We start from the raw sequence: 27,991 nt of genomic DNA, 5'->3' as shown, positions 1-27,991 counted from the left end.
GATATGCTTTAGTTCAGTGCAATGAGGCCCCGTATGCGTTGCAAGAACCTGAAACCGGAGGACTCTCCCTGAACATTACCTGAGCAGATGCAACAGCAACAGATCTAAAAGTTGCGCATGCGCCCTGACCACCTGTCGGGGAAGAAAGGGCGTTCGACAAGAGGAGCGCGCGCACGCGCACTTACTCGTAGCGTGCTCCTTGAAAAGGAAAGGAAAACGGACAGGACGGACGCTAAAGGAAACCACGTGACTGTTCTTCTCCTTCCACGGGAAGCCACGTCCTCCGTACGGGAGGGGGAAGGGGCGGGGCCAAGGGGCCGTGCGTGACTGAGCGGTGACGCGAGGGCGCCACAGGGTTAGGAAGGCGGGACGTTGGCCGGATGGGAGCTCCTCGCCATTTGCTTAGCGGTAGCAAGAAGCAGCGCTCGCCGCCGAGGGCGCTAGTCGGCTCGCCGCCATGAGGAGGTCGCTGCCCCGGCTGCTGCTGCTCGTGCTGCTGGCCTTCCCCGCCGCCTTGCTGCTCGGAGGTGCCCGCAGCGGTTCAGGTGAGCGGAGCCAGCGTGTGACCCGCAGGCGCAGCGGCAGAAGCGGGCGCGCGCGCTCAGGCACGCGGGTAGAGGAGGGGGCGGCGGCGGCGGTTGAGGGTTCAAAATTTTGAAATGGGAGCGTTGCCTGACGCGCGCCGTTTTGGCTTGGTGGGTGGTCGGGGAGCGGGAGGAGCGCTCCTTCGCCCTCCGCAGGGCTTGTCCCGGGGAAGGGGGCTGCGCTTCTCCCGCCCTCCTCCTCCTCCTCCAAGGGGCTGACGTGTCATTTCGCCGACTGCCCCTGTCTCTCCCCCGTGGTGGCCCTTGCCTGCCCTTCCTTTCCCTTGGCTCTTCGTTCTCCCTTCCCCTCCCTTGCGGTCCTCAATCACGGCACGTGGCAAACTCGGGCGCTGCGTTAGCTTCCTTTCGCCTCCTCCAAAATCACGCCTGTTCCTCCTCGCTTGCTTCATAGTTGCCCTCTGAAGGCTAGCCTGCGAGGCTAACTGCAAAACCACCTCTCTGAAGAAGCGAGCCGTGGCTCACGAAAGCTCACACCCTACCAGAAAATATTTTGGTTAGCCTTTAAGGTGCTACTGGACTCTTGCCCTTTTCTACTCCTACTGAATGTGAATCCATCTGTCTTTAAGTATAGTATATAAGTCCTCTCCTCTACTTAAAGACAGATGGATTCACATTCTAGCTGTATCTGAAGAAGTGAGCTGTGGCTCACGAAAGCTCACCCTACCAGAAAATATTTTGGTTAGCCTTTAAGGTGCTACTGGACTCTTGCCCTTTTCTACTCCTACTGAATGTGAATCCATCTGTCTTTAAGTATAGTATATAAGTCCTCTACTTAAAGACAGATGGATTCACATTCGAGCTGTATCTGAAGAAGTGAGCTGTGGCTCACGAAAGCTCACACCCTACCAGAAAATATTTTTTGGTTAGTCTTTAAGGTGCTACTGGACTCTTGCCCTTTTCTACTCCTGCAAAACCACCGGACAGCTTTTGTTTTCAAATTTAGTTTTCGGAAACTTTTTGGGGGGTTCCCTTTGAAATGCGTACAGGTGGTGTTTCCCAATGATCGTGGAGCACAATTTGCAGCGCTGGCCCTGAGTTAACTGCGTGAGTTCCTTTTTCTGGTTGGAAGGAAAGGTCAACACTAACTGATGCTCACCTGTGGAATTCACTCCGCTTCGATCAAGTCGTCTCACAAATAGCCTTAAACCGCAGTCGTTGGCTAGTGAGAGGCATTTTCTCAAATATTTTGGCCTGTTGAAGGAAGTTTTTTATGTTCATGAAACTTGTGTGAAGGTTAATTTAAGTAGCTGGATTCAGTTGGTAGAAAATGTAGCTCTTATACACCAATACATAGATTGTCAAGTAAATGTATGCAGTTAGCAGATGTCATTTGGACAGCTAAGAAAGTAAGGCAACGGCTAGTAGGAAATAATGTCAGAAATACATTTGTTTAGGTTTATATCCCACCCTTTCCCTGCCAGGGCCAGGCTCAGGGCTGCTCACAACAACAATACAATAAATACAAGAAATAAATTAATTAGAATTGAATAAAACATACAAAATTATAACACTGTTGATAAAATATCCAAGTCTTATATCCCTGGTTAAAAGGTGGCAGCCACATCTAGTCTGATCCCGCATATTATATTAAAACTAATATTTTCCAGCAGAAGCAGTAAAACCCTCATAATACTTATTGGTGCTGGCAACATGAATTGGTCATAATTACTAGACTGCATTTTGTTGCCCAAAGCCTCAGTTTCAGTCTGCACCCAGTGAATGCAGTACCGTAACTGCATTGTTAGTTATAGTACAGCAAAGCTGGTTTCCCAGAAGTGTGTGCTGATGAACAGATCACTTTGTGTCTTAGATGTTGACTGAGTCTTCTAGACCAGTGGTTCCCAACCTTTTTTTGACCAGGGACCACTAGGACTTTTTTGTTCGGTGCAGGGACCCCAAGGTTCAAAATAAAAATTCCGGGAATTTGAAAATAAACTTTAATCATAACTGTTAGTTAAACATTAAACTTAGAATTATATTTGGATATATATATTTTATAATAGAGAACTTTTAATTGAAAATATTAATTTATTATGGGTTTATAACTTTGTTTCGCGGACCTTAATTTAGTTCTCGCAGACCCCTGGGGGTCCATGGACCCCTGGTTGGGAACCAGTGTTCTAGACTGTTCTGCAGTAGTGCTGATGAATTAGGTGAAGGGAGTTTCACTGTGCTTCCATCTTTGAAGTTTACCTAGCCCCATGTAACCTGATTGCTTACATCCCTATGGATAAATATTTTATTTACTTCAAATATTTATATCCCACCTTATTTCTTGGACTCAAATTTTAAAATTTATACAAAATACTTAACACCTTTAACCACATGCATGGCACAAGGATGGATTTTTGTTTACTTTCACAAGCCATATTTGTAGAAGGTTCTAATGCAGTGCTGGCAAACCTTTTAGAGACTGAGTGCCCAAACTGCAACCCAAAACCCACTTATTTATCGCAAAGTGCCAACACACTGTGAGCTATGCTCCCCTCCAACCTAGCTCCTCTCCAACCCCACCACTGGAATCACCTTTGCCACAGACTCAACATGCTGCCGTCCGCACCGCACCCTCATGCCACATGTGAGCCGCCCTTCCGCATGTGACAGGGGAGGGAGGAAGTGCTCCCATTGGGCTGCTGGGCAGAGAGGCGGGTGATGTGAGAATTGCCCTCAGGCACGCGTGGAGAGGGGGAGGGGAACAGCCCGGCCCCGCGTCCCTCTGGCTTTCTAGTAATGAACTCAGGCGAACTCTGTGCTGGGGCGATGACGTGTGTGCCCACAGAGAGGGCTCTGAGTGCCCCCTATGGCACGTGTGCCATAGGTTCGCCACCACTGTTCTAATGTATGTGGGTGGGTGAACTGGACAGGCTGACTGAAGATAAATAATTCAGAATTAAATGAAATGGTATACAGAGTTTATAAGGTACATAGGTAGTACACTTCATGATCTAAGCCAATCTGGTATGTGCTATCCAGTAGTACATGGTAGTCTACATGAACATTTAGCAATAAAAACATGTTCCTTTGCCTCTTGAGATTTTCTTTAATCAAAACTTGTGTGCAGTAGCTTGCTCCTGCAAGTGGTAGCTATTTCCACTTGTAACAAATCCATACACATTGCATTTGTTTTGGAAGAATTCTGAATCACATAAATTGATGGACACAAACCAAAGTGTAACTATTTTGAGTATTCTATATGTTGTAAATATCATTCTTATCTATTTCAGCATATTCCTTATTTATGATCCCTTCAAAGAAATACACATCATCATGAATATCAGAATTGAAGGGGAGAAAAACAAACATTGCATCCAGTAATCTCTGTGGAAAGCATACAATAGAATACATAGTATGCACAATAAATTAAATATCAATTAGCTGTTTGCATCATACAATACGTTTGATATTGTATGACATGAAAGAACTTGGAACGTGCAGTGTTTTGGGTTTTTCTTCTGATAGTAACTACATGGATATCTCTTGACTTCACTGGTGTGTTTTAAATTGTTTTAATTACAGCTAGCATGCTTTTAACAAGACAGAAGACCAGTGGCACCTTAAAAACTAATGAATATTATTCCAGCATAAGCTTTAATGAGTCAGAGCTTGCTTCATCAGATGCAAAATAGCGTGCGCCTATAAGGGTGATAATATTTATATTCACAATATTAAGGTGGGGTGGGCGGAGAGGCTACAAAAAGGTTCCAAACTAATCAGTAGCTATTTGTATTTAGAATTTTGCTTAGGTATATCATAGGGAATTTGCATTTCCATTTATACTTATTCATACAACTTGGATGCATGTTTGTGTGTGGTATCTACTTCTACTCCCCATGCAGTGATAGTAGTTCTTTTAGAGGTTTCATGTTGTATTGTAGGCGATCCTGTTTCATATGTCTGATTAGTGCCAGATCAAGGTCATATCTTCGAGCAAGCTACAGTTCTTTATGCAAATATTTGATCAGTTTGTTGAAGGGATTTGTGTGTGTATCCTCCTCTCCCACGTTGAGCGGCACCGAGGGTGGTGCAGACATCCTAATACTACTTCTAACACGAAAACAAAAAAAGGTTGAGATTGTAACGTACTGTCAGACTCTAGGACTCCGTTGCCTCTCAAGAATCATCAGCTTTACTCCAGACGTTTGCAGAGAGTTAAAGTAGAATTTATTTGAAAGGGAGAGTACAGTAATCTAGGAAACACAACGTTACAATGGCGCAAAATCATTTGGAGGGAATTCTTATAGAGTACACAAGCTAGAAATGTTTACAAGTAAAAGCTTTGAAATGCAAAACATTAGAGGTTCCTCAACACCAAGAGAGAGAATTCACACCTTGAGATCAGAGCAGGATTACAATCGGGAAGTCACTTTGAAATGGGGATTTATCGAGCCTCTGGCTATTGCCCCTTCCTTCCTTTCTCTTTCTCACGGGAAGGAGAGGTGAAAAGAAAGTCACCTCGCTATCCAGGGTTCGATTGCATGCCCTCGCTGACAAGTACTTGTGGTATTGTATGCTCTTGCTGTTTGTCCAGTGAGATGTTCTGATTGTGAACTGTAGAGATATTTCCACTGATTGGGAACAGATGAGGAAATGCTCAATCGAGTTGATTCTCATTTACAATATAGTTGTTGCTGTTGCTATAATACTAGTTCAGGGCAGCTTTTCTTAATTCTTGGAGAAATATCTGGCTGTTGAGTACATTCCTTGTCCCACAAGAGAAGCTTCCCTCCCACCATCATGATGCCACATCATCACTCACTCTAAAATATATAGGGGAGATCTAAGGAAGTTGGGAAACATTTGATGCTTGAAAAAGTTCAGACATTTGGTTGTATTTACTTATAACATTGTGAATATTTGTCTCTAAGAAAATAATGAGAGACTATCATACCAGAGGTATTTAAATTATTAATACTAGTTAAGAAAGGAAAGACTTGACATATTTCCACCTGAACATTCATTTATGTGCTTAATTCCAGATCTTAACTTCATACTCCTTTAAAATGATCTCAAGTCTTTGCACAGTCAACAGCCAGATTAAACCTATATAGTGATAACAGTGCTGGGGGCAACTGTTTGACTCTGTACACGTGTGCTAGAGAATCCTTCAGCATTCTGTTTTGTTCCTCTTGGTTCATAACTGCAAGGATAGGTTATCTAAGAAGTGCAGTGAGATATCATTTGCATACTGGTGACACTTGATTCTATTTTTCCTTTTCAGCATCAGGTAAGACATTGAATGTGTTAGTATGTATCCAACCATGCAGTTCTTAAACAAAATGGTATTTCCAGTTGTAGAAGAGGGTACAACAATTTCTCTTAATTCCTCTGCAGTCTCCCACTGTCTCCTATGCTGTTCCTAAGGGTCTGCTGACCCCCCCTGAAGAGTGTTTGGTGATGCTCAGTGGAATGTGGGAGGAGTGGGAAGCAGGAAACTCCTCCTCTGACATGTCCATGGATGGTTGGATACATGCTGCTACTGTTGGTTACTTGGAGGTGATAATTGGTTGTATTTGAGCCACTAAACGGAAGCGTAATCCAAATAAGAATGAAGCGTTGTTGGCTGATTATTGCCAATCAAGGCGAGAAGTTAGTCTGTGTAAGATGGGCTGCCAATCCCCTTAAGAATATGTTTGTAGTTTGAAGGCGCTATTAGATCCACGTCTACTGTGGAAGCCTCCCGTCAGGTTAATAGAACCTTTAGCCAACTTTGGAAGGAGAGCTGGCCATGGTCTCTTCCTTGAAAGACATGATTTGGCTTCATGGATAACATCCTAGCTGCATTACAGTAATGTACTCTATATGAGATTGCCTGAGGAAGCTGTTTAGAAGCTGGTAAAAAACACTGGCGAATTGCACCAGTTTTAGAAGCTGCAGTGATTGGTAGGTTGTTTCTGAACCCAATTCAAAGTGCCTTTGAAGTCCTAAATAGCCAAGGAACATGGTATGTATACTTACTCCCATATATGAGCCTGCATTTCCACTGAGGTCTGTGAAGTCCCTGCTCTGTGCCTCCCTACATTTTGAAGGGAAGTAGATGGCTATAAAGAAGAAGGTCTTCCAGTTAGTGGCACCTCAGCTCTAAATCCCCCCCCCCCCCGCCGCTGCCATTTTCCAGGTGCTAAATCTCTTAATGTAACTCTGCTTTTTACTTGGGTTTGTATATTGATCCTGCTTTTTTTTTTTTTTTTTTTTTTTTACTGATTCTGAACCTGAGTTGTTTTTTTATTGGCTTAGATCCTGTGGGTCATTTTTTCTGATGGAAGAGATTTTCTTCACCTCACCCTTCCCTTTGCAGGCCAAAATTCCCCTTGAAATACTCCTTCTGGGGCAGCAGTGGACCCCCAGGAACAGAGGAGAAATTGTGGAGGTCTGTAGTAGTAGGAGAGAATCAGCTAAGACGCTGACCTGGAGAACCAGGTTCGATTCCTCACTCCTCCACATGAAGTCTGGTGGGTTACCTTGGGCCACTCATAGCTCTTTCAGAACTCTCTCAGCCCACGCAGCAGCATGCAATGGCAAACCATCTCTGAAGGTCTCGTGTCTTGAAAAACCTATGGCAGGGATGGGGAACCTTTTTTCTGCCAAGGGCCATTTGGATATTTATAACATTCGCGGGCCATACAAAATTATCAACTTAAAAATTAGCCTGCTATATTTGGTCAAACATTTAGTCAAGAGACACGACAAAAGATGGCTTCGAGTGTCTGCCATGTAGAGCGACTTGCTTTTGAGCTCTGTCATCCCCAGCTGGGCCCAAGAGATTCAGGCAGGGCAGCAAACACAAGACGGAGTGAGTGACAAGCCGCTCGGGGCTTATAGGCAAAGGAGCCTGGTCCAGTAACACCCCGATCTGGCATTTTCCTGCCCTAAGCGTCTTCTGCAGAACTTAGAGGGGAAAGAACCAGAAGGGGGAGAGGGTACGACCAAGCCCCAAGCAGGCAGCTGCCCAGATGACCCCCCCGTGCGCGAGCAAGCAGGCAGGCATCCAGCTGATGGTGCACTTGCCCACTTGGTGGCACAGGATGGTCTGTTGCACCAGCCGGGAGTAGCCATCCAGCCGCACGCCGGAGTTGCTCCTGCTCCACATGGTTGGGGCTGGATTCTACAGCCGGCTCCTGCTACCTCCGCCTGCAGGGATGAAATGAGGATACACTGGCTAAGAACTCGCCCCCGTGCTCCCTTTAACCCCTCCATTGTTGCCACTTCTGCCCCCAACCCTCTTGTAGTACAGAGGGAATACCTTCCTCCACGGCCCGGGTGGGAAAGGGTTAGTACAGTTTCTTGGGCGGTCCTAGCAGCTCCATAGTTAATGACTTTTCCGCAAGGGGGAAAGAAGGTTCCTTTTCTCGGCAAAACAAACTCACATCCGCTTTGAATAGAAGCTATTCCTGTCCGCTGAAGGCAGTGGATCTGAGCTAGAGATCTGCCAGGACCCATGAAGGGCCAGACCAACTGATTTCGTGGGCCTAACGTTCCCCACCCTTGCCCTATGAGGTCGCCATAAGTCAGCTGTGATGGCACGTGCGCACAACTAGATAATAGGAAACGTTGTGTTACTGTGAAGAAATATCTTTTCGTTTTGAGTTCAGCAACTGTTCAATATGTATTTATTTACAATTTTTTCACTATCATTTCACAACTGCTAACATTTAATATTTTATTCACCCTATTTTTAATGCTCATCACTGTAATCATCTTCGGAGTTCTCAAAGTCCAAATCTTTTTTTTTCTCGTAGCTACATGTCTATAGTTTACAAATAGCAGTGCAAGTAAGTCCATAGGACAGGCATGATCAGGTTGGCAGTTAACAAGCAATGCATGCACTTGCATAATAACATCTCCTAAATTGCAATTGGCACAAGTAGTTGCATCCAGTCGAAGACATTACCTTTTTCTATAAATTTGTATTAATTACATGATTATGGGGAGGGAGAATGCCCACCAACTGTGTCTTGAAATGTCCAAAGGGTGTTAACCTCCCGTATCTCCTGCTTACAAGATACTTATGTGCCAAAACACTGCAAATTTTCCTATGTGTGTGTTCCGTCTTTTCTCTTTTTTGTATCTTTAAGATGTGAGGGGAATAGGGTCTGAAGCAATCGGTTGAAAATATGTTCTTGGGCTACATCAAAATGTTAAGAGTTGTCAACAGACGAAGGCTTCATTCCGTTGCATATGAAGGATTAAGTCGCACTGAAATCAATGGACTTCATTTCTGGATGAAATTCATTGTAAAGTTTACAATGCTTCTCTATGGAGGAGGAGGCCTTTTTCGAGTTTATTTTCGGTTCAAGTTTATCAATATGCACAACCCTAGCTGCTACTACTGTCTGATGGGGCCCTCAGGAACAGCATGGTGGGTGGTTTGGGTGTTCTGCAATAAGGACAAAAATTTCCCCAACCTGTTCTTTTGGTAGAATAGTGCCTTTGAATTCAAGCTTTTGTAAGTAAATTAATTCATAATTCTAAGGGATGTCTGTTCAATTTCCCATTTAACCTTTCTGTAGGTTCTAGCTTGCTAGTAGCTGCTCAAGATGCCACAGAAGATGAGGAAACAATGGAAGCAATGGAAGATACAGTAGTTGAAGATGAAGATGATGAAGCGGAAGTTGAGGAGGATGAACCCACAGAGCTGGTATGTTCCAAAGGATTTTTCTGTTCCTGAAACTGATGTGTTTAAAGCAGATGGCTCTTACCAAAATGCTCCAATTGCCATGGTTAGCTTCCATATATCAAAATATTTGCAGCACTTCAGATGTAAATATACATTTACAAAACTATTTCACTTAGTAAATAAATCAAGAACTGCATTGCCAAAATTGGTGCTTCAAAGAGAGAAATGCAGCACTAATTTGGAGGGAAGAAACCTGTGGTGAGAGTTTGGCATGACTTCCTGGCTTGATTGTGGATGGGCCACACTTTAGAAAACCTGTAATTAGATGTGTGATCTGCTTCCTCTAGTATTGGGAGCATCTGTTCCTTTTTATTGGTGGAACGTATGGATTGGTACGATGTTCTGGAACTAAGTTTTTTCATCTTTTATATTGTATGTAGCTAGCATATCTAATTATTTGGTTCAGGAGTGTCTGATGTTTTGGAAATTTTAGGGATAGGTTGCAAACTATTGCTACAGAAACAAAATCATGTCTATAAAGGGAATGGCTTTATAATGAGGGCATTTTCAAGTCAGGTGGTAGTTGGTACATGTCAGGGTTTAGACTCATGGACACTTGGAACCTCTGCAAGGATGGGGGGCTGGTTAAGAGGGTCTGACTGGGTTATTGATGGATCCTGACTTCTCTTTGGGATTTCCAGTAAGCAAAGCTGGTATTCCTGTTGTAGCTTTGGTCAACCTGTGGAATGCAATATTTACCCAGGCAGTGAACATAATTGCTCCAGAGCATCCCCTCCCCTTCTGGGTCCAGTATGCCTCTTGGTTTATTAAGGAGATTGCCCAAGTAAAATGATTGAGCAGATGTTTAGAACATCAGTGGAGAAAGGCTTGAAGTGAGCACAACTGAACATGAGTTAAAGCTCATTGTTATGTCTATCCTCTGGTGCCAGCCCAACTTCTCTCCCACCATTGCATCTGTGCAATGCCATCTGATGGAGCTTTCTCAGGTTGTAAAGGGACATTTATCCCAGGTGCCTGAGGTTGTAGAATCAGAAAATGTATGTGCCCACTGGGTGACTTTTGTGATGCATTGTGGAGATAGAATAGCTTTCATCCATGACAAATGCCATGGTTGGCTCAGTTCAATCTCAGGATGTATTGGAACACAGTCTGTTCCCAGCTATAGTGGATGGCTTTGTCAGGGTTGACTGAAGTAGAGAAGGGGCTTAAAAATATTGTCGAAGGCTTTCACGGTCAGAGTTCATTGGTTCTTGTAGGTTATCTGGGCTGTGTGACCGTGGTCTTGATATTTTCTTTCCCGATGTTTCTGAAGGACAGTGTTACTCCTCTGAAGATGCCTGCCACAGCTGCTGGCGAAACGTCGGGAAAGAAAATATCAAGACCATGGTCACCAGCCCGGATAACCTACAAGAACCAATGGGCTTAAAAATCTCTGGCCCCTATGTCTAAGCCCCAACCCTTGCCCATTGGGGCTGATAGTATCAAGCTGTGTTGGTAGGTCAAGTGGATCTGGGAAGTAATAAATTCCTCTCTGCTTTGAAATAATTGGTCAGTGACCAAAACAGCTATTGCCCTGCGGTCAGCATCCCATTCTTGGGCAAGGTGCTCAAGAGAGTGGTTAGCTATAGAGTTTCAAGTGGTCTTGGCGATTAATTATCTAGACCCATTTTAGTCTGGTCTTGGCTAGGGACAGTAACTGTTTGATCACCCTAACCGATCTTCACCAGAAGAGTGATAAGAACACGTTTCTGTTCATTCTTCTGGACCACCTTCACTGAAAATTCATTGCTTCAATGTTCATCATAGGGTTTTCAAAAAGCCTTCTCTTGTCTTAGACAGAAGAGAAAGAGGAAGAAGACCTATCGGGAGAGCCTAAAGCATCACCCAATGCTGATACAACCATCTTATTTGTGAAAGGAGAAGGTAAAACATGGCTGAGTTTGACATAGCACATCTTCCTTTCTGTGGACTCCTAAATCAGTTTAATTACATTTTGCAAATTTCCATTATGCATATCCGTGTTAAGCACGTCCTGATTTTTCCCTAGATTTTCCAGCAAACGACATTGTAAAGTTTTTGGTAGGCTTTACCAACAAGGGTACAGAAGACTTCATTGTGGAATCACTGGATGCTTCGTTCCGGTACCCTCAAGACTACCAGTTCTTCATTCAGAATTTCACTGCTCTTCCACTGAACACAGTTGTTCCACCACAGAGACAAGCCACATTTGAATATTCATTCATTCCTGCAGAACCTATGGGTGGTCGGCCCTTTGGGCTAGTCATCAACCTGAATTACAAGGACCAAAATGTGAGTTGTGAATTAGGGTCTGGTGATTTCAGACGGGAAAGATTTCTTTTCAACAGCGTTGACCTTGGCATTTGTTGGTCATGCAAATGGTGCTCATCAGCATGTCCATCTTGACACTGTTGGGGCTCTGGCTATTATTCTGTAGGTCCCATTCTATAGTTACATTTCTGGATAATCTAGAATTTGAAATAGTTGGCTTAGGACCAATGTCAATATAGTTTAGGACCTGCATTTTAAACTCTGTTTTGCCTCTAAAATTTTTCTAGTGACATTATTCGCACTATAAATTAGAACGGGTAGGGGGAGGCATAACTCTAACTCAATTATCTTTACCGCTTTCCCAGGCCAGGTAGAAAGTGGCTTCACTCTCCAGTTGCTATGCTACTTGTTTTGTTCAAATACTTTTTACATCTCGTATTCATAGTGTTGAGCTATGTTGAATATTCCTCACCTCTTGTGTGTCCAGATAAAGCTTTGAAAGTGGGTGTTGACAGCCTGGTGTTTACACAGCGTCTAGGCTCATTGTACAGTAAACTTGACATACTGTTGCTCATTTATGCAGCAAAAATGTTCTTGCTTTCAGCTAGCTCTTGCTATCACCAAACATCTCTCTGCTCTTGGCTCTCCCAGTCTGCCTTGCACCAGGCTCTTCACTCCATTCCTATGTCCATTCTCTTAAAGATACAGTAACATAGCAAGTGTCTTTCAGGCATGCCTAAAGGGGAGGGGATTGGCACCAATGGAGCCTTGGCTATCTTAATTGCCTGTGTTCCATCTGCAAAGTGAGTTAACCTTAGCCAAGCACCCTAATCATATTTTGAACACAGAAACAATGAAAGGGGGTGGGTAGTGGGAAGACACACTTTCAACCCTGTTGTTTCCTGTATCATAATCTGTCCTCTCCCCCCGCCCTCGGGTTTATATTCCACCTATCAATATTAGCATTCACGGCTTACTGCTTGGAACTTGCTTTCTCTGTCCCTTAAAGTGCATTTAACATAATTTACTTTTGTGTTTATTATGTAATTGGAAATCGTTATGATGTGTGAACAAAAGCAGGGGGGCAGAAATTATACAGGAGCAGCTGCTAGTGTCACATGGAGCAAAGTTGGGATGATTGGATAAGTATGATGGTTTTAGAATTGTGTATTTTAAATTTTATATTGGTATATTTATTATTATTGACTATGTTATAAGCCGCCCTGAGCCTGGCCTTGCTGGAAATGGGCGGGGTATAAATCAAATATTATAATAATAAGGAATTGAAGATTCTGTGACCTTAGGCAGATGATTAGAGGGAAGACATCTTGGTCATCTTCTGGTCACTGGGGGTGTGGCGGGGAGGTAGTTGTGAATGTCCTGCATTGTGCAGGGGGTTGGACTAGATGACCCTGGTGGTCCCTTCCAACTCGATAATTCTACGATTCTAAGAGCTGTAAACAGGTAAAGAATGCTAGTCATCCCTGAATGCCTACAGTATCATTAGTGCCATCTGCTGGGCAGACATAATTATTGCATTAAAGTGGTTGTTAAAAATTAAGAGGGCCTCTTAATAATCTAGCCTACCTATTGTTAAATTAAATCTTATCAAAAGATTTAACTGTTAGTGTGTTTTTCATTTTAGGGGAACTTTTTCCAAGATGCTGTTTTCAATCAAACTGTTACAATTATTGAAAAAGAAGATGGATTGGATGGTGAAACGTAAGATTAATAATATTTTTATTTGCTAATGTATAGTTGTTTGCTAGTGCTTTAAAACTTGAGGTTGTTTTTTTCCCTTTAGTACTAGTAAGGACTGTTCTTGGTTTTAGCCATCAAAGCTTTGAGAGGGATTGACGAAAGTTTTATTTTCTGCATTAGAAAACTAAGTGGACCATTATCGAAGTGACAGTTTACTCTGACTCTGAATGTGTACCTTAATCTGGATGTGCATTTGGCTGGCTATCCAGTGTTATCTAGATGGAACTGGTGTCTCATGATTCACCATCATAATCTGGCTCCTGCCATATGGAGATGAACTTTAGGAGTATTCATATTATTGTAGGCTACGTGTATTGGGTGGTATGTGTTAAGATGCTCCGTTTTAATCTGACCAGTGTAGTTTTTGTAGCTTTCTGGAGTTAAATCAACTTTCTGGACTTTTTCCCTCTTTAAATAAGGATCTTCATGTATATGTTCCTTGGTGGACTTGGCCTTCTTGTGATTGTTGGTCTGCATCAGCTGTTAGAATCTAGAAAGGTAAGTAAATAATTTTACATAGCCACTTTCCTCGACTAAAAGAATAAATGTTGCTAGCCCTGTTCATAGATGGTCAGAAAGTAACAAGGAAAGCTTTGTATTCTGTTCTTGATTCCTCAATGGAAAGGTCACACCATGTTGCAGGGAGAGGGGTTCTTAACCCAAAATCAGCCATGTAACTAATAAATCCTTTAAGTCAGTGGTATTGTTTCTGATTATCTTTGCAACTGACAACTTCATTGGACTACAGCTACTAAAACTGTAACTAAATAACTTTAAGATAAGACTAGAATTTATGTTTCACTGCATTAGGCAGTTAAAGATGCAGTCCTTCATTATGTCAGAAAGGTGAAATGCAGTTGTGGTATGGGGAATGTGTGGCATTCCTGCAAATCCTCAAGGTCTACATGCCAGGCCTGTTCCTGATCTTCAGACATGAGGCATGTATCTGGCATGGCTTAACTCAACGCTAAAAGTGGCAAAAACAGAAAAATCTTAGTTTGTGATAGGTCTCAGCGGTGCTACTGAAAATGTCCTTTAACCGTTTTAGATAGATTTTTGAATGTGAGCTGCCAAATTTTGTTTAACCCTTGAGGTGTTTTAATAGTTTAAAATCTGGCAAGAGGAGCTCTTGCTATAATTTTGGAACAAGAAAGAAGACAAAGACTTAAGGGGCAGTGATGTGCTAAAACCACACTTCAGTTAACATAATCTTGGGTTCATAGTTGGTTAATGCTTCTGAACATATTAAATGAACATAAGTTTTATTTCCCTTAGATTTGCACATTAATTTGGAAATTGTGGGAGTGCCCTTTATAGAGTCGAAAATCTCATTCATTCTCCAGAAGAAATAACTTTGTTTCTAATACTTCCAGAGAAAAAGACCAGCTCAAAAAGTAGAGATGGGGACATCAAATCAGAATGATGTTGACATGAGTTGGATTCCTCAAGAAACTTTAAATCAAATCAGTAAGTATTAAGGCTTTTATAGACTAATAGTTTAACAAATGAAAACATTCTTACATGTTCTCTTTACAAAGGAATGCTATAATTATCTTCCTGAATTTGCTTCCTGGAAAGATTGACCTCGTAACAACTTGTGTCTTTTAGTCAAGTGATTAAAGTTGGTGTCAAAACCACTTTCACAAGTTCACTAGAAAGCACTTTTCAGAAGGAGTTCCCTTTTTACTACTAGATTGCTTTAACTTTTTCATCAGTAAGCCTCAATCTAAAATTGAGATTGCATAAGAGTCTGAAGACCTTAATATTGAAATAGCTTTCATACTAGTTAGAACAGGGATCCCCAACCCCTTTGTGCATATAGACGTGCGTGCGTAAAGTGCCATCAAGTCGCAGCCGACTTATGGCGCCCCCGTTGGGGGTTTCATGGCAAGAGACTAACAGAGGCGGTTTGCCAGTGCCTTCCTCTGCACAGCAACCCTTCTATTCCTTGGTGGTCTCCCATCCAAAGACTAACCAGGGCTGACCCTGCTTAGCTTCCGAGATCTGACGAGATTGGGCTAGCCTGGGCCACCCAGGTCAGGGCGTGCATATAGGCACCTTTGGAATTTTGAGAGGTGATGGTGAGTGCCACTCCAAAATGGCTGTCACAGAAGGCAGAGCCTCTCTCCTAAAGCCTCCTGGGAAGAAGAAAAGCTTGAAGGGGTGATAGAACTACACACTGACTAAGGATAGCCAGGTGCTTACCAGTCTTCCTGATCCTCCAGTAGAAAACCCTTTCATTTGAATGAGGGTAGCCAGTAACAAGCCCTGCCGTACAATGTTCCCACCCACTTTCTAAAAAGCTTGATGGGTGCCAAGGGAAGTCCTGGTGGGCACTCATGGGCACCACATTGAGGATTGAGGAACCCTGACTTACTAATATTGTAATTTTGTTAAATATTACTTAGGTTCAGATTGAGACAAAATTATGACTAGGAATACTACATTAGAGTAATCTTTTTTAAGGGGAGGGAGAGAGAAGTGTAGAGGTTTAGACAAGGAATCCAAATTTTGCTGGCTTCAATTCAGATATGTGGTGTTAAGTTTTTTATCTACTTTGTGGACTTCTAACATCTTTGCTGTCTCTTCTGTTTCGCTTTTCCTGTGGCTTCAGTGCAAAGTAGAAGAGGTGAGACAAACTTTGTTAGACTGAGGGTTGCTTCTAAAATAAATAAATTGCATTGGTTTCTTTATTGAACTTCCTATTTGGCAGTTGGTATACTTCTAATAACTGCACATAGTATTAAAACTTTGCACATCAACTTCAATAATCTCAGATGTGAAAGGAAAGACCAGATGCAACACTGCTCACATTTTAAGAGAAGAAATGTTCAAGCACAGACTTAACTCTGTGTAACCAGAAAGACTACTGAGGTAACCCTTCACCAATCCACTCCCAACTATTTAACCATCTTATTTGTATAGATTGACCTTTGTGGTACCTCCAAACCTTTTAGGGAAATACTAACAGTATTAAGCTCCTGCCAACTTCCTATCTACTCAGGTAGAACTGATTAACATCAAAACTGATTATTTCTATCCTACTTCTCCAGAGTATGTTTGAGATAAGTAACGAAAAAGAGCTAGCTGCCCCCTCAAAAGGGATAAGACTTGAAGATCTGCCTAAAGTTGGCAGGGGGTAAGGAAAGCTGCAAAAGGGGACAGGAATGTAAAAGCTTGCCCCATCGTGCCTGAGTTTGATCATTTGGTGGTGCTGTTTGAGGACCACTGACAACTTCATTTATTTATTTCATTTAGGGTCCTTTCTTGCTTAGACTGAAGGCAGATGATTTAAAAACAATGTATTAACAGCATTATAAAATTAGAGAATGCAAAACTGACATCAATATAACAATGCAATAAAACGACTGCAAAATGGAAAGAATGCAATAAATGGCATAATATATAGAATAAACAATGTAATAAGGCTGGATTTAAAGATGTGCTATATTAAAAATGCATGTGTGCAATTATTTTGTTCCTGAGATAGGCAGAACAGTAGCTAGCTGATAGCAAGAATACTTTAATCAGTGCTCTTCAGCTCAGATTGTACATTTCAGTATGTGTGTTCTCTTTAGTGCATGTCCTGTACAAAGTTAAGCTGCTTAAATCCCAATAAAATGAATTGGATTTAAGTAGCCTGACTTTATCGGAGTTACTAGATTTGAGTTCAGTAGCACCTTAGAGACCAACAAGATTCTTGGTATGTGACCTTTTGAGAGTCAAACAGCCCATTCCTGTAAAGAGGCAGTGGCGCCTCTTCCTAAGCCGATTCGCGCACCCCGCGGGAACAAAAGTATTTTCAAGGCTTTTTTTGTTTTCAACGGGGCCAAAAGCCCCATTGAAATCAGCAAGGCTGCGCCTGCTCAAAAACAGGTGCAGCACCGCTGTTCCCGGTACCGGCGTATCCGGTTGAGACGGGATAGGAAGCCGCCTAACCAGCAGCTTTTCCCCCCGGCCCGGCCCTAGAATGCCCCCCTGCACCGGCACGGCCTCTCTATGCCGTGGCCAGCACTACGGAGAAGCCGCACTGGTGGAGGGGGGAGGCGCAGTCCTGTGGCGCCCTGCTGCCGGCGGGCCTGGCCTTGCCTCCAGCGTAAATGCGTGTAATTGCGCGATTACATGAACTTACGCTGGTGGCGAGGTCACGCCGCCTCCTATGGACTTTCAGCCCATTTTTCAGGAATGGGCAGAAAGCTCCCTTCGTCAAGTATCTGATGAAGGGTGCTTTGACTCTAGAAAGCTAATAACCCCAAAATCTTTTTGGTCTCTGAGGTGCTAGTGGACTTGAATCTAGCTGTTCTACAGCAGACCAACATGGCTACCCTGTGAAACTGTCAGGATTGCAGCTTTATTTAAGCAAAAGATAATGTAGAAGATGGAAAAGGAATTTGGCTGTATAATTATCCTAAATAGTCATTTAAAAAGACAGGTACCAAATGCATTGGCTTTTAATTACGCTTTGGAATGATGTTCCAGTTCCAAATACTTGGCACCCTTACTACAATGATCTTAATTTCACAAGCTCAAGTTGCTACTAATTTTAGCCTATGGTCTCCTATTTCTAAACTCTACAGCCATGAGCCATGGGGATGTAATGTTTCTTTCTCCAAAGAGTATAACTTTTTCTGTAAGGCTGGTCTGTTCTTTCTTTATTCATATGATGAAAATAAAACCTTGAGTGAATTACTGCAATGTTAGCATAGTGCTATCTACATGTTGTTGACAGAAGTAGACCGATTCTCACATTCTGTATCAAAATATCAAGCTAGTATAAAAACGTCTATGTAGGTTTGCTGCAACTTCTCATACCTACTTTCATAAGGTAAACATTGCATCATAATTTTTGAATTGCCAGAAACTAGGTAGATGCTGGACAATGTTCTGAATGTATGCTGTTTGATATTAATGATTTTCTAGAGACACTTTTGTTCTGTTTGACTAGAAAATCATTGAGTTCCTGGAAGCTTTTAAAATGCTTTCAGATACCTGCTTGAATTTGGTATGCTTTAGCAAAAAGCCAGTAATTGTATTGTGCTTGTGCTGGTAAAGCTTCTGATTTTGACTGGCTGAATTGGACTGGTGTCATAGAATGATTCTATGAGAGAAGGGAAAGTAGGGGGTTAAAGTCTTGGCTAGGAAGAGTCCCAGGATGTGGGAAGTTGAGAGATGAAGCTCAGAGGCATGAACTGAAGGAAATGTGGGTGGCAGGTGAAAGCTAAAAGACAGACGTAGAAAACTGAGGGATACTCTGAAGGTATAGCATAAAGTCAGGAGAACCTACATGGTATGAAGAGAGGAAGAGGAAAGTTGCAGTTGCTGGTTGAGGGCAGAGCAGCTGAATGAAACAGGACAAAGTAATGACATGAAGAGCAGCAACCTAAGGAAACAATGAATGTGAGAATGGGGCAAAACTGTTCTTAAGGCATAGACAGGAGGGACTGTGCCAACTGTGGTAAGACAGTGGGCAGATAAGGAAGGTCTGGAAGCTTGGAGATTGTGGGCCGGGAGCTGAGGGGTATAGAGAGGTCAGCACCCTTTCAGAACTGTTGTGCCAGATCTTCTCTAAATTTAAGACTTGACTGCTTGGCTCTTCCTGCTTCTCCTGTCCCATCCTCTGTATAGGTCTGGGGCCAGTGAGAGGGAAACAGCTGTTCCCGCAGAGTTACTTCCGGCAGTCCCATTCAGCACAGAGCAGCTGAAGGATGGGTTCTAGTGTTACATGTGGTACCTTAAAAGTTAACAAATATATTGTATCTTTTGCTATTGTATATTTTACACTCTGGGATGCAATGGGACTTCTTGTATTTGCTGCAGAAGATTAAAAGGACTGCCTCTGTAGGTAAAAGTAGTCCCCTGTGCAAGTACCGGGTGATTACTGACCCGTGGGGTGACATCACATCCCGACGTTTACTAGGCAGAGTGTGTTTATGGGATGGCTTGTCATTGCCTGCCCCAGTCGTCTGCACTTTACCGCCAGCAAGCTGGGTATTCATTTTACTGGCCTTGGAAGGCTAGAAGCGGAGTCAACCTTGAGCCGGCAACCTGAAACCGACTTCTCTTGGGATCGAACTCAGGTCGTGAGCAGAACTTTGACTGCAGTACTGCAGCTGACCACTCTGCTCCACACGGCTTCACTAATAATACTGGGCATTCTTTTTACTTCATGGAAATTTTATTTCTACAGCTATTAAGCTTCAGGTTTTTAATCAAAATATTTATAGATTTACATGCCATGGGGAAAAAGTGGGACATAGTACTTCCTTCATCCTTAGAATCACTATGAAAGGTAGTACCTGATTGAGCAAAAACATCTTGGTCAGCATCCATTGTTCTTAACTGAACTAATACTGAATGCCTTGGTCTCCCATTGTCTTAAGAACATATAGATAAATCACTACGTTGCATGTACATAACTGACAAAGCACATAGTATTTCATAGTCACCTCTTGCATGATAGCTCTGAGTAAATAAAATTAAATTTTCCCCTCTTCACAGGATTTTAGTAACTGTTCTGTATTTCTCTTCTCTTCCAGACAAAGCTTCACCAAGGCGGTTGCCCCGCAAAAGGGCACAAAAGAGATCAGTAGGGTCTGATGAATAATTTTTGTTGATACAGTGAGCCTTTACTAACCCAGCCATCCAATCCAATCCCTCTTGTGTTTGCTTGAATTGGGAGTTGTGCTGAAAAGCCATATCAACTGAAGAGAATACTATGAAACATTTGGACTCTGCATTTGAGTTGTGTTCAGAGAACATTGCTAAAAATGCACTTCTCGTTCCTTATAAGAAACTTTTAATTAAGAATCATTGTGCTATCTGAAATGTGCCTTTAGAGTCTTTTCATAATGCTGATCTGTCATCTGCACGCCTTTGTTTCTGATTTTCTTTCAGAAATGCAAATGTTTCCTGTCCTGTTCTGATTGTATCCTGTTGTATAAAAAGGTCTTCATGCATTTTCCTATCTCTCCAAAGTCATTGAGCTCATTCTTTGCTACATGTATGCAACTACTTTTTGGTATGCATGCTAAATCTTGTCATAAAGCACTGAACTGCATTTTGTGTAGCTAGTATTCTAAAGGCACAAGCAGGGGTGTGACTGCTTTAAGCAGTCTAGTTTTTTTTTTTTTTTGCTGCTGCTGTTTGACAAAGCGCACACTGAATGAGATCCCCAGTATTCTTGCATATGTGTCAAAAAGGGATTTCTGTAGCAGCGGAATTCGAAATAACGGAATGTGTGCTCACTTTGGCATTTAACATCCCTTTTTATTGCAATATAACTGTACATCTGTATAAATTGTTAGTAGTTTGATTTTAGTCAATAGATCTGGTGACAGTAGCCAGATGAATTACTTTGGAATGCTAAGTCTAATGGATGCAAATTGAGCCTCACCAGTAGGGACTTTCCCATCCCTTGGAAATCGCTTGGAAATCATGGATAGAAAAATGCATTAATTCTTCAATAAAGCTGGATACAAGGTATGCTGGATACAAGATCTGGTTTTCATGAAGGTGTCTTTGGGCAACGGCTTACAAGATACACAACGGAAGTGTGCTCTTTATGTTCCCATGTTTGATTGTATACAAAAGAATAAGTTCTAAAATGACAGTAAAAAACATAAATTAACAGTTTTATTTTTGAGGTGTGTGGCTCCTCTTCTCTTTTTCCGCTGGTCTAGTTGCCTTTTTAGAGTGAAATTCAGAGCTAGATTTCACCTACATCAAAGGGAGATCCCAGCTAGAAACTTGGTTCCATTATTAACCACTAGACTTGATGATAAGAATTGGAAAGCATGTTAAACTTTAAATTCTGTAGAACCTTTTCATAATTTAAGATTATATAATATCTTCTCAGATTAACATGGTTATTCTGATGTATATATGATATTAACTTCAATGCTGAATTTGAAAGTGTAAGGAGAATTCAAACAAACGTATAAAACAGTAACTTGAAATGTGGAATTCAGCTTCTACTTTCTGCTTGCCTCACTGTATTGTTTGTTCTGCTAAAATGGATGAATTTATGAGTCAAAGGGCTAGATCCTACAGTCCATTTCTGCCAACAGAAGAGTTTCTTATTGATGCCCTGTTGCTGCTGCAGATACATGCATTGTGCCCAGCAGTGTTCCTGGGCGTTCTCTGAACCAAGAGGGCAATATTGGGGGGGGGGTTTAAAGTGAGAGAGGGAAGGGGAGGAGAAGCTTATGCCTCTTGGCTAGAGCTCATAAAATCCAGCCCAAAGACACAAGAATACTTAAGTTTAAATTAGTCTAAAATGCTGGCTCTACTTTACAGCTCAATGAAATATATCAGTCATTTTGCTCTTAAGTTTCACTTTAAGAATTTATCAGGAGTACCATTATAATATTCATGGATAATTAAGTCAGTATTCTCAAAATATGACTCCTGAGCGTAGTTTATCTTATTAACCCTGTCTGGGTTGAATATTTGTGTCGGACATATCCTGCAGTGGGTGGAAATCGATGGTAGATCAGCAATATACTTAGCTGAGTTTTGAGGATCACTGACTATATTAATAGTTGTAGGAGGGTAGACAGCATTCCACAGGATTTTTTCAGTCATTCAGTTACTTGCCCCTGCCCCATCCCAGTGCACCAGGGTATCCCTGTGGGATATGAAAAAGGGTTTGAGGGGATGGAATCGGGGGTTGATTCTATACCTACCTAAGCCTGGATTGATAACTGATTCAAGTAGAGTTTCCAGTCCCCCAGTGGGAGTGAGGGATTCCCCATTTCCCACGGTGGGAGAAAAATAAAATAAATGGCCACCCGCATCACATTCAAAATTTGCTCTTAAGAGTGTGAACAAAGACTGAACTTGTATGTGGAATGACTTAAGCTAAATAAGATGATGCTTCCTTTCAAGCTACATTTTTAGTAGTGTAGGGGTAGGTTATTGATGTACATACATCTTTATGTGTTCAATATCACTGTGACTACTAGGCCTGTATGTGTAACTTTTCCCAGAAAAGTTATGGCGTAGAACTGGAATGCTGTGGTAACAGGCAAGTTGGATATGCCCTTAGGTTACAATAAGCCCAAACTCAACTTTGGCTAGCTTTTATAACATGGTTCAAAGTACCATTTAATATAATTGCTAGTGAGTCCAAACTATTGTTCTTTGGCTAGAACTTCCTGTAAAATATGCAACTTTTGAGGAAGAGGAGCAGTAATCTATAAATCACAGTTCGCTGTATTTTATTCCTTCAAAAATCAACTTTTGTGTCCGAGTTACAAAAGTAAAACTAGATTCTGAAGTTCTAGTCAAAGTGACAAGACTATTACCTTTTTGCTGAGGCTCAAGACTTGCTAGAGTATAAAATAATTTTGCCATAAGTGCTTGGGGAGATTGTTTCCATTGAGGCAGAGCTTTTACTGTTTTGCCTGCTTTGCTCCCTGGAACCTCCTAGACTTTGTCTTGTGCAAGGCAGACATTAGTAATACAGCACTGGGCTGGATCAATCTTGAAAGAGAATTCACCACATAACCTGTAGATAAATCTTTGTTCTATTAAACCTTCTGCTTCAGTGATCTCTATCGTCACGTACAATACAAAACTTACAGTAGCAACCCAGAACCCTTACACTTGCTACCCTAAGAACATCTTGTAACTGAGAGCAAGGTTTATAGCACAAAACTAAGTAGTTCCCCAAATTCATCAGACTGGCAGTGTGGGTTCCCCTTGGTTTCAAGAAAGGGCCTGTCATAGTAAGCAACAGCAAAAAAAAAAAAGATCTAGAAACAGCACTCCAGACAAGCAACTCTCTCTATATACATTCATGATATATAAACAGAAATACCCTGGTCTCAGAGATTTAATGAGACTTTTGTACCTGATGGCCATCAGCTAACTCTTAAATCTTAAGTTTGATTTCTTTTTGGTGTGTGCCACTTTTACGGACCCCAGAGAGAAATCTGAGATTTTATTGCTAATGCAATATAAAACAACTCTTGCTTGCTACTAGAAGCCATTGCAAGGGGCTGCCTTAAACCTCCCATCATTTGCCCCCTACCCCAAGTTTTATATGCCCCTCAAGATTTGTAGGTTCTTCCCATCAGCAGTCACTGCTCTATGTGCTTCCTTTTTGTAATGAATACCCTTCATAAACTTTAAGGATAGATAGTAATTGAAATACAATTGGGCAACAATTACACATAAACTTGTCTGTTGGCAGAAATTAACAGCAAGATTTCCTAATCATCTGAATGAAAGCAAATTAATTGATCAAACTCAATTTTACAGATTTCAGTTTGTCAGATCCGGTGTAGTGAATATGATTAAGTTTAATTAAGTGCATGTTGCAAAATAACATGTTGATGGTAGAGGGTGAAAAATCCCACCAGAGCAGTTCTGGATTTCTATTGGCATGTTGAAATCACTTGCTGGGGTTGAGGGAGGCTTAGACAGAATTAATACAAACCAGATCTCATTTTGGAGAGAAGTTACTTTACTCAATGTGAGTTTGGGGGATGTCTTCTTAACAGGCAGGTGTGAAAGTACAGTGGGGCTGAACCCACTACTTGATTGGTGTTCAATCATGAAAGATTCTAGTAATGTAGCTCTTGGAAAACAAATGAAGTTTTCCTGATATTTGCTTTGTTTTTGTCTGCCACATCAGCAAACAAGACCTATGCATGTTGGCTTTTGTTGCTGCTGTGCATTAAGAGCCAGAGAAAGAGGCTGATTTATCAAGGAGATTCTCCCATCTGGGCTCTCAACCTTGCACTATTAGAGCATTGCAGAACCTGCTGCTAACTAGCTTGCCTAGTAGGATCAGAAATATGGTAGCACTCAGAAGATGGGTTTCTCCAGCAACTGCAGAGCATGTTTAATATTATAGTTGCTGGATCACTAACTTGAATGCAATCTTGTCCTTTTGAACTATTAGCACCAAGCATGGCACTTCCCTGAATGAGAACAAAAAAGTCTGCGCTAGAAGAAAGAAACTAGACTTTCATACTCTTGTCAGAGGTTGGAGGAGGAGGGAAAAGAGATTTGCTAAATTCCATCTCTCAGGACTGATTGGCAGACAGTTAATTGCCAAAAGCTGCCACACTGTGGCGCTGTCTGGAAGCAAATTACTGTGTGTGATAAGGACAACATAGTTCCCCAAAAGAATGTCAGGGTTTTCCCCAGCAGTAAAGAAGCCACCGAGTCATGCCATGCCATGCCACACCTTAACCGCCTACCTATTTGGGGCTGAAATGATGAGCCCTGGAACTCTGAGGCTTAAACTGGCCATACTTCATCCACAGGCTATGCCATGATTTTTGAATTCAAACTTTTTGATCAACGCAAAGCTTTGTGGAGATATGGCAACTCCCTGGCCTGACAGGAAGGCATCTTCTCAAGATTTGTGTAGGGTGACAGTTGAGACTGAAAGTTGCTAAGCATCAGTCTATCGTGGCATGAATTTGTTTCAGAGATAAGAATTCAGATTCATGAGATGATTGACAGGTGATGAATTAATCAATACCCCATGTTCTTCAGCCGAAACTGGCAATAATTAAATGGCTGTCATTTATTCAGGACTTAAATCAGCAGTGAACAACTTACCTTTGCCATATTAAAATCCAGGTCATCAATCTCTTTTAGGATTATTTCACAGGAGAAATGCTGCTTTGTAATATCAGTATTCTGTTCTGTACATTCCCCTGTGCACGTGTAGGGGAGATTCTTGCAGTTAGCACCAAAACAGGGTGCTAGCAAGAAAATGGCACATAATCTCTGCTGCTGAAACTATTCATCAAAATGTTGCTACAAGGACCCATTGTTAAGTACTATAGGCAGGTCAGGAGCAGCTGCCAACCTGAACCCCTTATAATTCAGAATCTGTTGGTTTAAGAGAGAACTTTAGTTTCCTCTACAAGTGGCCACTGGTCGCAGATTCTGGCAGAAGAAAATACTGGAAAATGACACAAGCCTGGGCACCAGTGGGTTTGCCTGCAATATTCCTAAATAGAGGCACAATTCAAATGTGATATTCTGAATGCTTGCCCCTGGATATTTTCCAGCTCTGTTTCTATGGATGCACCCATAATGAAATTGAGATAATTGTCTATAGGATTATTGTGGCTTCAGCATGAGCTGATATAGTGTAGTGTTGCAGAGACAGTATCAGAAAATCTATGAATTCACTTAACAGCCTTAGAAAGTCACGCTCTACCTCATTCCTCCCCCCACATTATGGAAGTGCTTTTTCTGGGGAGATAGGGGACCCCCAGGAACAGTGTGAAGAGGGCGTTGGTAACCCCTCTCCCCTTCCACCTTTAGAATTCTCTGCAGGAGCCAACCCACTAGCATCAAAGCAGGGTTAATATTTACTTACAGGGCTGCTATAATTTGATAATGTCCTTTAAGTGCTTTGAATACTTGAAAGCACTTCATAAATGCTAAGTATTATTAAATAATGTGATGCTATAACCATTTAGGTCTGAAGAGTATTAAGAGCTCTACAAGCAGAAAACAGCCTTGAGCCTGGTGCTTTCATTTTAGATGTATAGACCTACATGGGAATGTGGCTGGCTGCTAGTAGAGAAGCTTTTGGATCGCACGTGCTCAGAAAGCAGGCTGCATTAAGGGCCAAACTAAGAATATCCTACATTTTGCTTGAATTGTAAAAGCCTCTGAAGAGTGAAGAGAATCCAGATTAATGCTGTGGCACACAGGGAGGAGGATTTAACTCCTTTTTTGCATGATTTCTTCCCAACACTAATTCCCCTCTTCCTCCCAAGTTGCTTTTGCTCCAGAGTGTACATAAGTGAGTGCATGCACAGGTCCCTGTGTAGTGTCTCTCAGCTTAACAGAGTAGTTTTGTGAACAAGATGGGAGAAGGAAGAACCACATAAGCTGTCCCAACCTCCTTGGAGGAAGGACGGGATAAAAATGGTTATGATAGATGGGTCACTTGACTGGGAATTAGATTTCCTGTTGTTGGTGATTTCTTTCTCTTGGAAATGAAATCTTTGAAACTTAACCTCTACAGTTCTCCACTGGGCTCATCTTGTAAGGGTTTGAATATCTCCCCATCACCACCATGCACAAAGTAGTTTTCACAGGAGGGCCAATGAAGTTCCTTTAGTTGACCCCATCTCAAATGAGTATTTTTAGTGTACAAGTAATGACACAGGTGTAAAGCTGCCTTATATCTATAGGGGGACAAGCAAGTACGTACTAAATATACAGGGACAGTTCACATGTTACAAAGTCTTTGTGTCCCCCATATACCTCCCTCTAGGTCCTGTCAATCAGCTGCGCTGCAAGAGCTTAGTGCCTGGAACAATTCCCAGGAATGTATGGCCTGATTTAGATTAGGACCATAGCATGCAGGGAAACAGCTTCTTCCAGTGCCATTTTCCCAACCTGAAACAGCCACATGGAGCTGCGATTTAGGGAAGAGGTCCTTAAAAGAAGGTTTGGACTACAGTGACAGTACTACTTAACCTCTTCCCTCCCACCCCCTACAAGACACCAATCTTCTCCCTAACCAGCCTGTAATTGTTCCCCAGCAAGAATTCTGCAGGCAGAGCAAGAGAAATGAGACAGGCCTGATTATTCCTGTCTGCCAACTCTGGCTGCTTGGGACTTGATTTGGCTATCAGTAATTAGTGCTGGCTTCTCCACTTTTACCCTGCGTTAAAGTCCAGACCCAACTCCATGTTTGTTGATTTTGTTTATATTCTACCTTTCTCCCCAATGGGGGGCCAGAGCAGTTGACATTCTCGTCTCCATTTTATCCTCACAGCATCATCTCTGTGAGGTAGGTCGGGCTGAGAGCATGCGACTGGCCCAAGATGTCCGTCCCAACCTAATTGAGCCAAGCACTATTTCTAACCCTCAGCCCATCCATTTGACACAACTGCTAAACCTGTTTCCCTTTTTCAAATAACTGCTAGTGCAGCCTCCCTGTGCACCCTGCCCTTTTCCAGCACAGATGTCCTAAATCAAAATTAGCAGAGTATATTTTTTAAATGCCCCCTTGAGGCAACTTGCTCTACAACATCTAAAATGTACCCTGTGGAACCTGCTCAGTGGATGCAGCATAATTATAACCAAGTCTAAAATGTGGTGCATTTTTTCAACAAACATGCTTAATCCAGCTTCCTACTTAAGTGACAACGGTTGTTTCAGCTGCAGGGGCCTGATGTATTTGGCAGCTAGTGAGATGCCTCATATGAGAGCAGGGGCGCCTCGTTTGACAAGAAAGCTGGTCAGATGTGGGAAAGCCCCCCCCCCCAAAAAAAACCCTCTGGTTTAGTAACAGGCGAATTCTGTCCCCCTCCCCCTTTTTGCCTGAGATTCCATTTAATTACCTTGTTTCCTCTGAGCTGCTTGGCAAATGGCCTTGTGTCTGGACCAAAGCGCTAAGCATCTTACACGCATCTGTTCTATCTAATCCCCAATAACTAGGCCCTGTGTTTTAAAGCAGGGGGAGGGGAGTAAGCACTAGTGGAATTCCCGTTTATGCTGCCTTGCGCTGTATGGACAACAACTGGGCGGGAAGGTTCGCAGGAATGCTCAGGACTGCAGCTTTATTATAGATTTCCATGAAGCTGCAGGGTCTTGCGGCACCTTAAAGAATAACAAATGATTACAGCATAGGTGTTTTGTAAGCCAAAATCCTCAAAAACTGCTATTTTTTCAAATGCCACAAGACTGGTCTATAGCTTCATATAAGTCT

General features: G+C 42.2%; 1 protein-coding gene across 1 annotated transcript; it reads left to right on the top strand.

The window, feature by feature from the left end:
• The first annotated feature begins 439 nt into the window (after window positions 1-439).
• Window positions 440-20,682, top strand: SSR1 (signal sequence receptor subunit 1). The gene is made up of 8 exons (XM_056854410.1): window positions 440-545; window positions 9,113-9,240; window positions 11,076-11,163; window positions 11,288-11,550; window positions 13,175-13,251; window positions 13,710-13,788; window positions 14,664-14,757; window positions 19,827-20,682. Exons 1-8 carry the CDS (start codon window positions 458-460, stop codon window positions 19,892-19,894), a joined length of 885 nt encoding a protein of 294 aa, XP_056710388.1. The 5' UTR covers window positions 440-457; the 3' UTR covers window positions 19,895-20,682.
• The last annotated feature ends 7,309 nt before the right edge of the window (window positions 20,683-27,991 follow it).

Source organism: Euleptes europaea, chromosome 8 (assembly GCF_029931775.1).
Source record: "Euleptes europaea isolate rEulEur1 chromosome 8, rEulEur1.hap1, whole genome shotgun sequence".
In the NCBI taxonomy this organism is placed as follows: domain Eukaryota; kingdom Metazoa; phylum Chordata; class Lepidosauria; order Squamata; family Sphaerodactylidae; genus Euleptes; species Euleptes europaea.
The sequence above is the reverse complement of the archived record's forward strand: the minus strand, read 5'-3'. Positions and strand labels throughout refer to the sequence as shown.

What these genes read in the sequence shown, in the direction of transcription:
- SSR1 (XM_056854410.1), top strand. Translation starts at nt 458, where the DNA reads ATGAGGAGGTCGCTGCCCCGGCTGCTGCTGCTCGTGCTGCTGGCCTTC. An exon ending in AGGTGCCCGCAGCGGTTCAG is followed by an intron (nt 546 to 9,112) that starts GTGAGCGGAGCC and finishes ACCTTTCTGTAG; the next exon opens with GTTCTAGCTTGCTAGTAGCT. An exon ending in GATGGATTGGATGGTGAAAC is followed by an intron (nt 13,252 to 13,709) that starts GTAAGATTAATA and finishes TCTTTAAATAAG; the next exon opens with GATCTTCATGTATATGTTCC.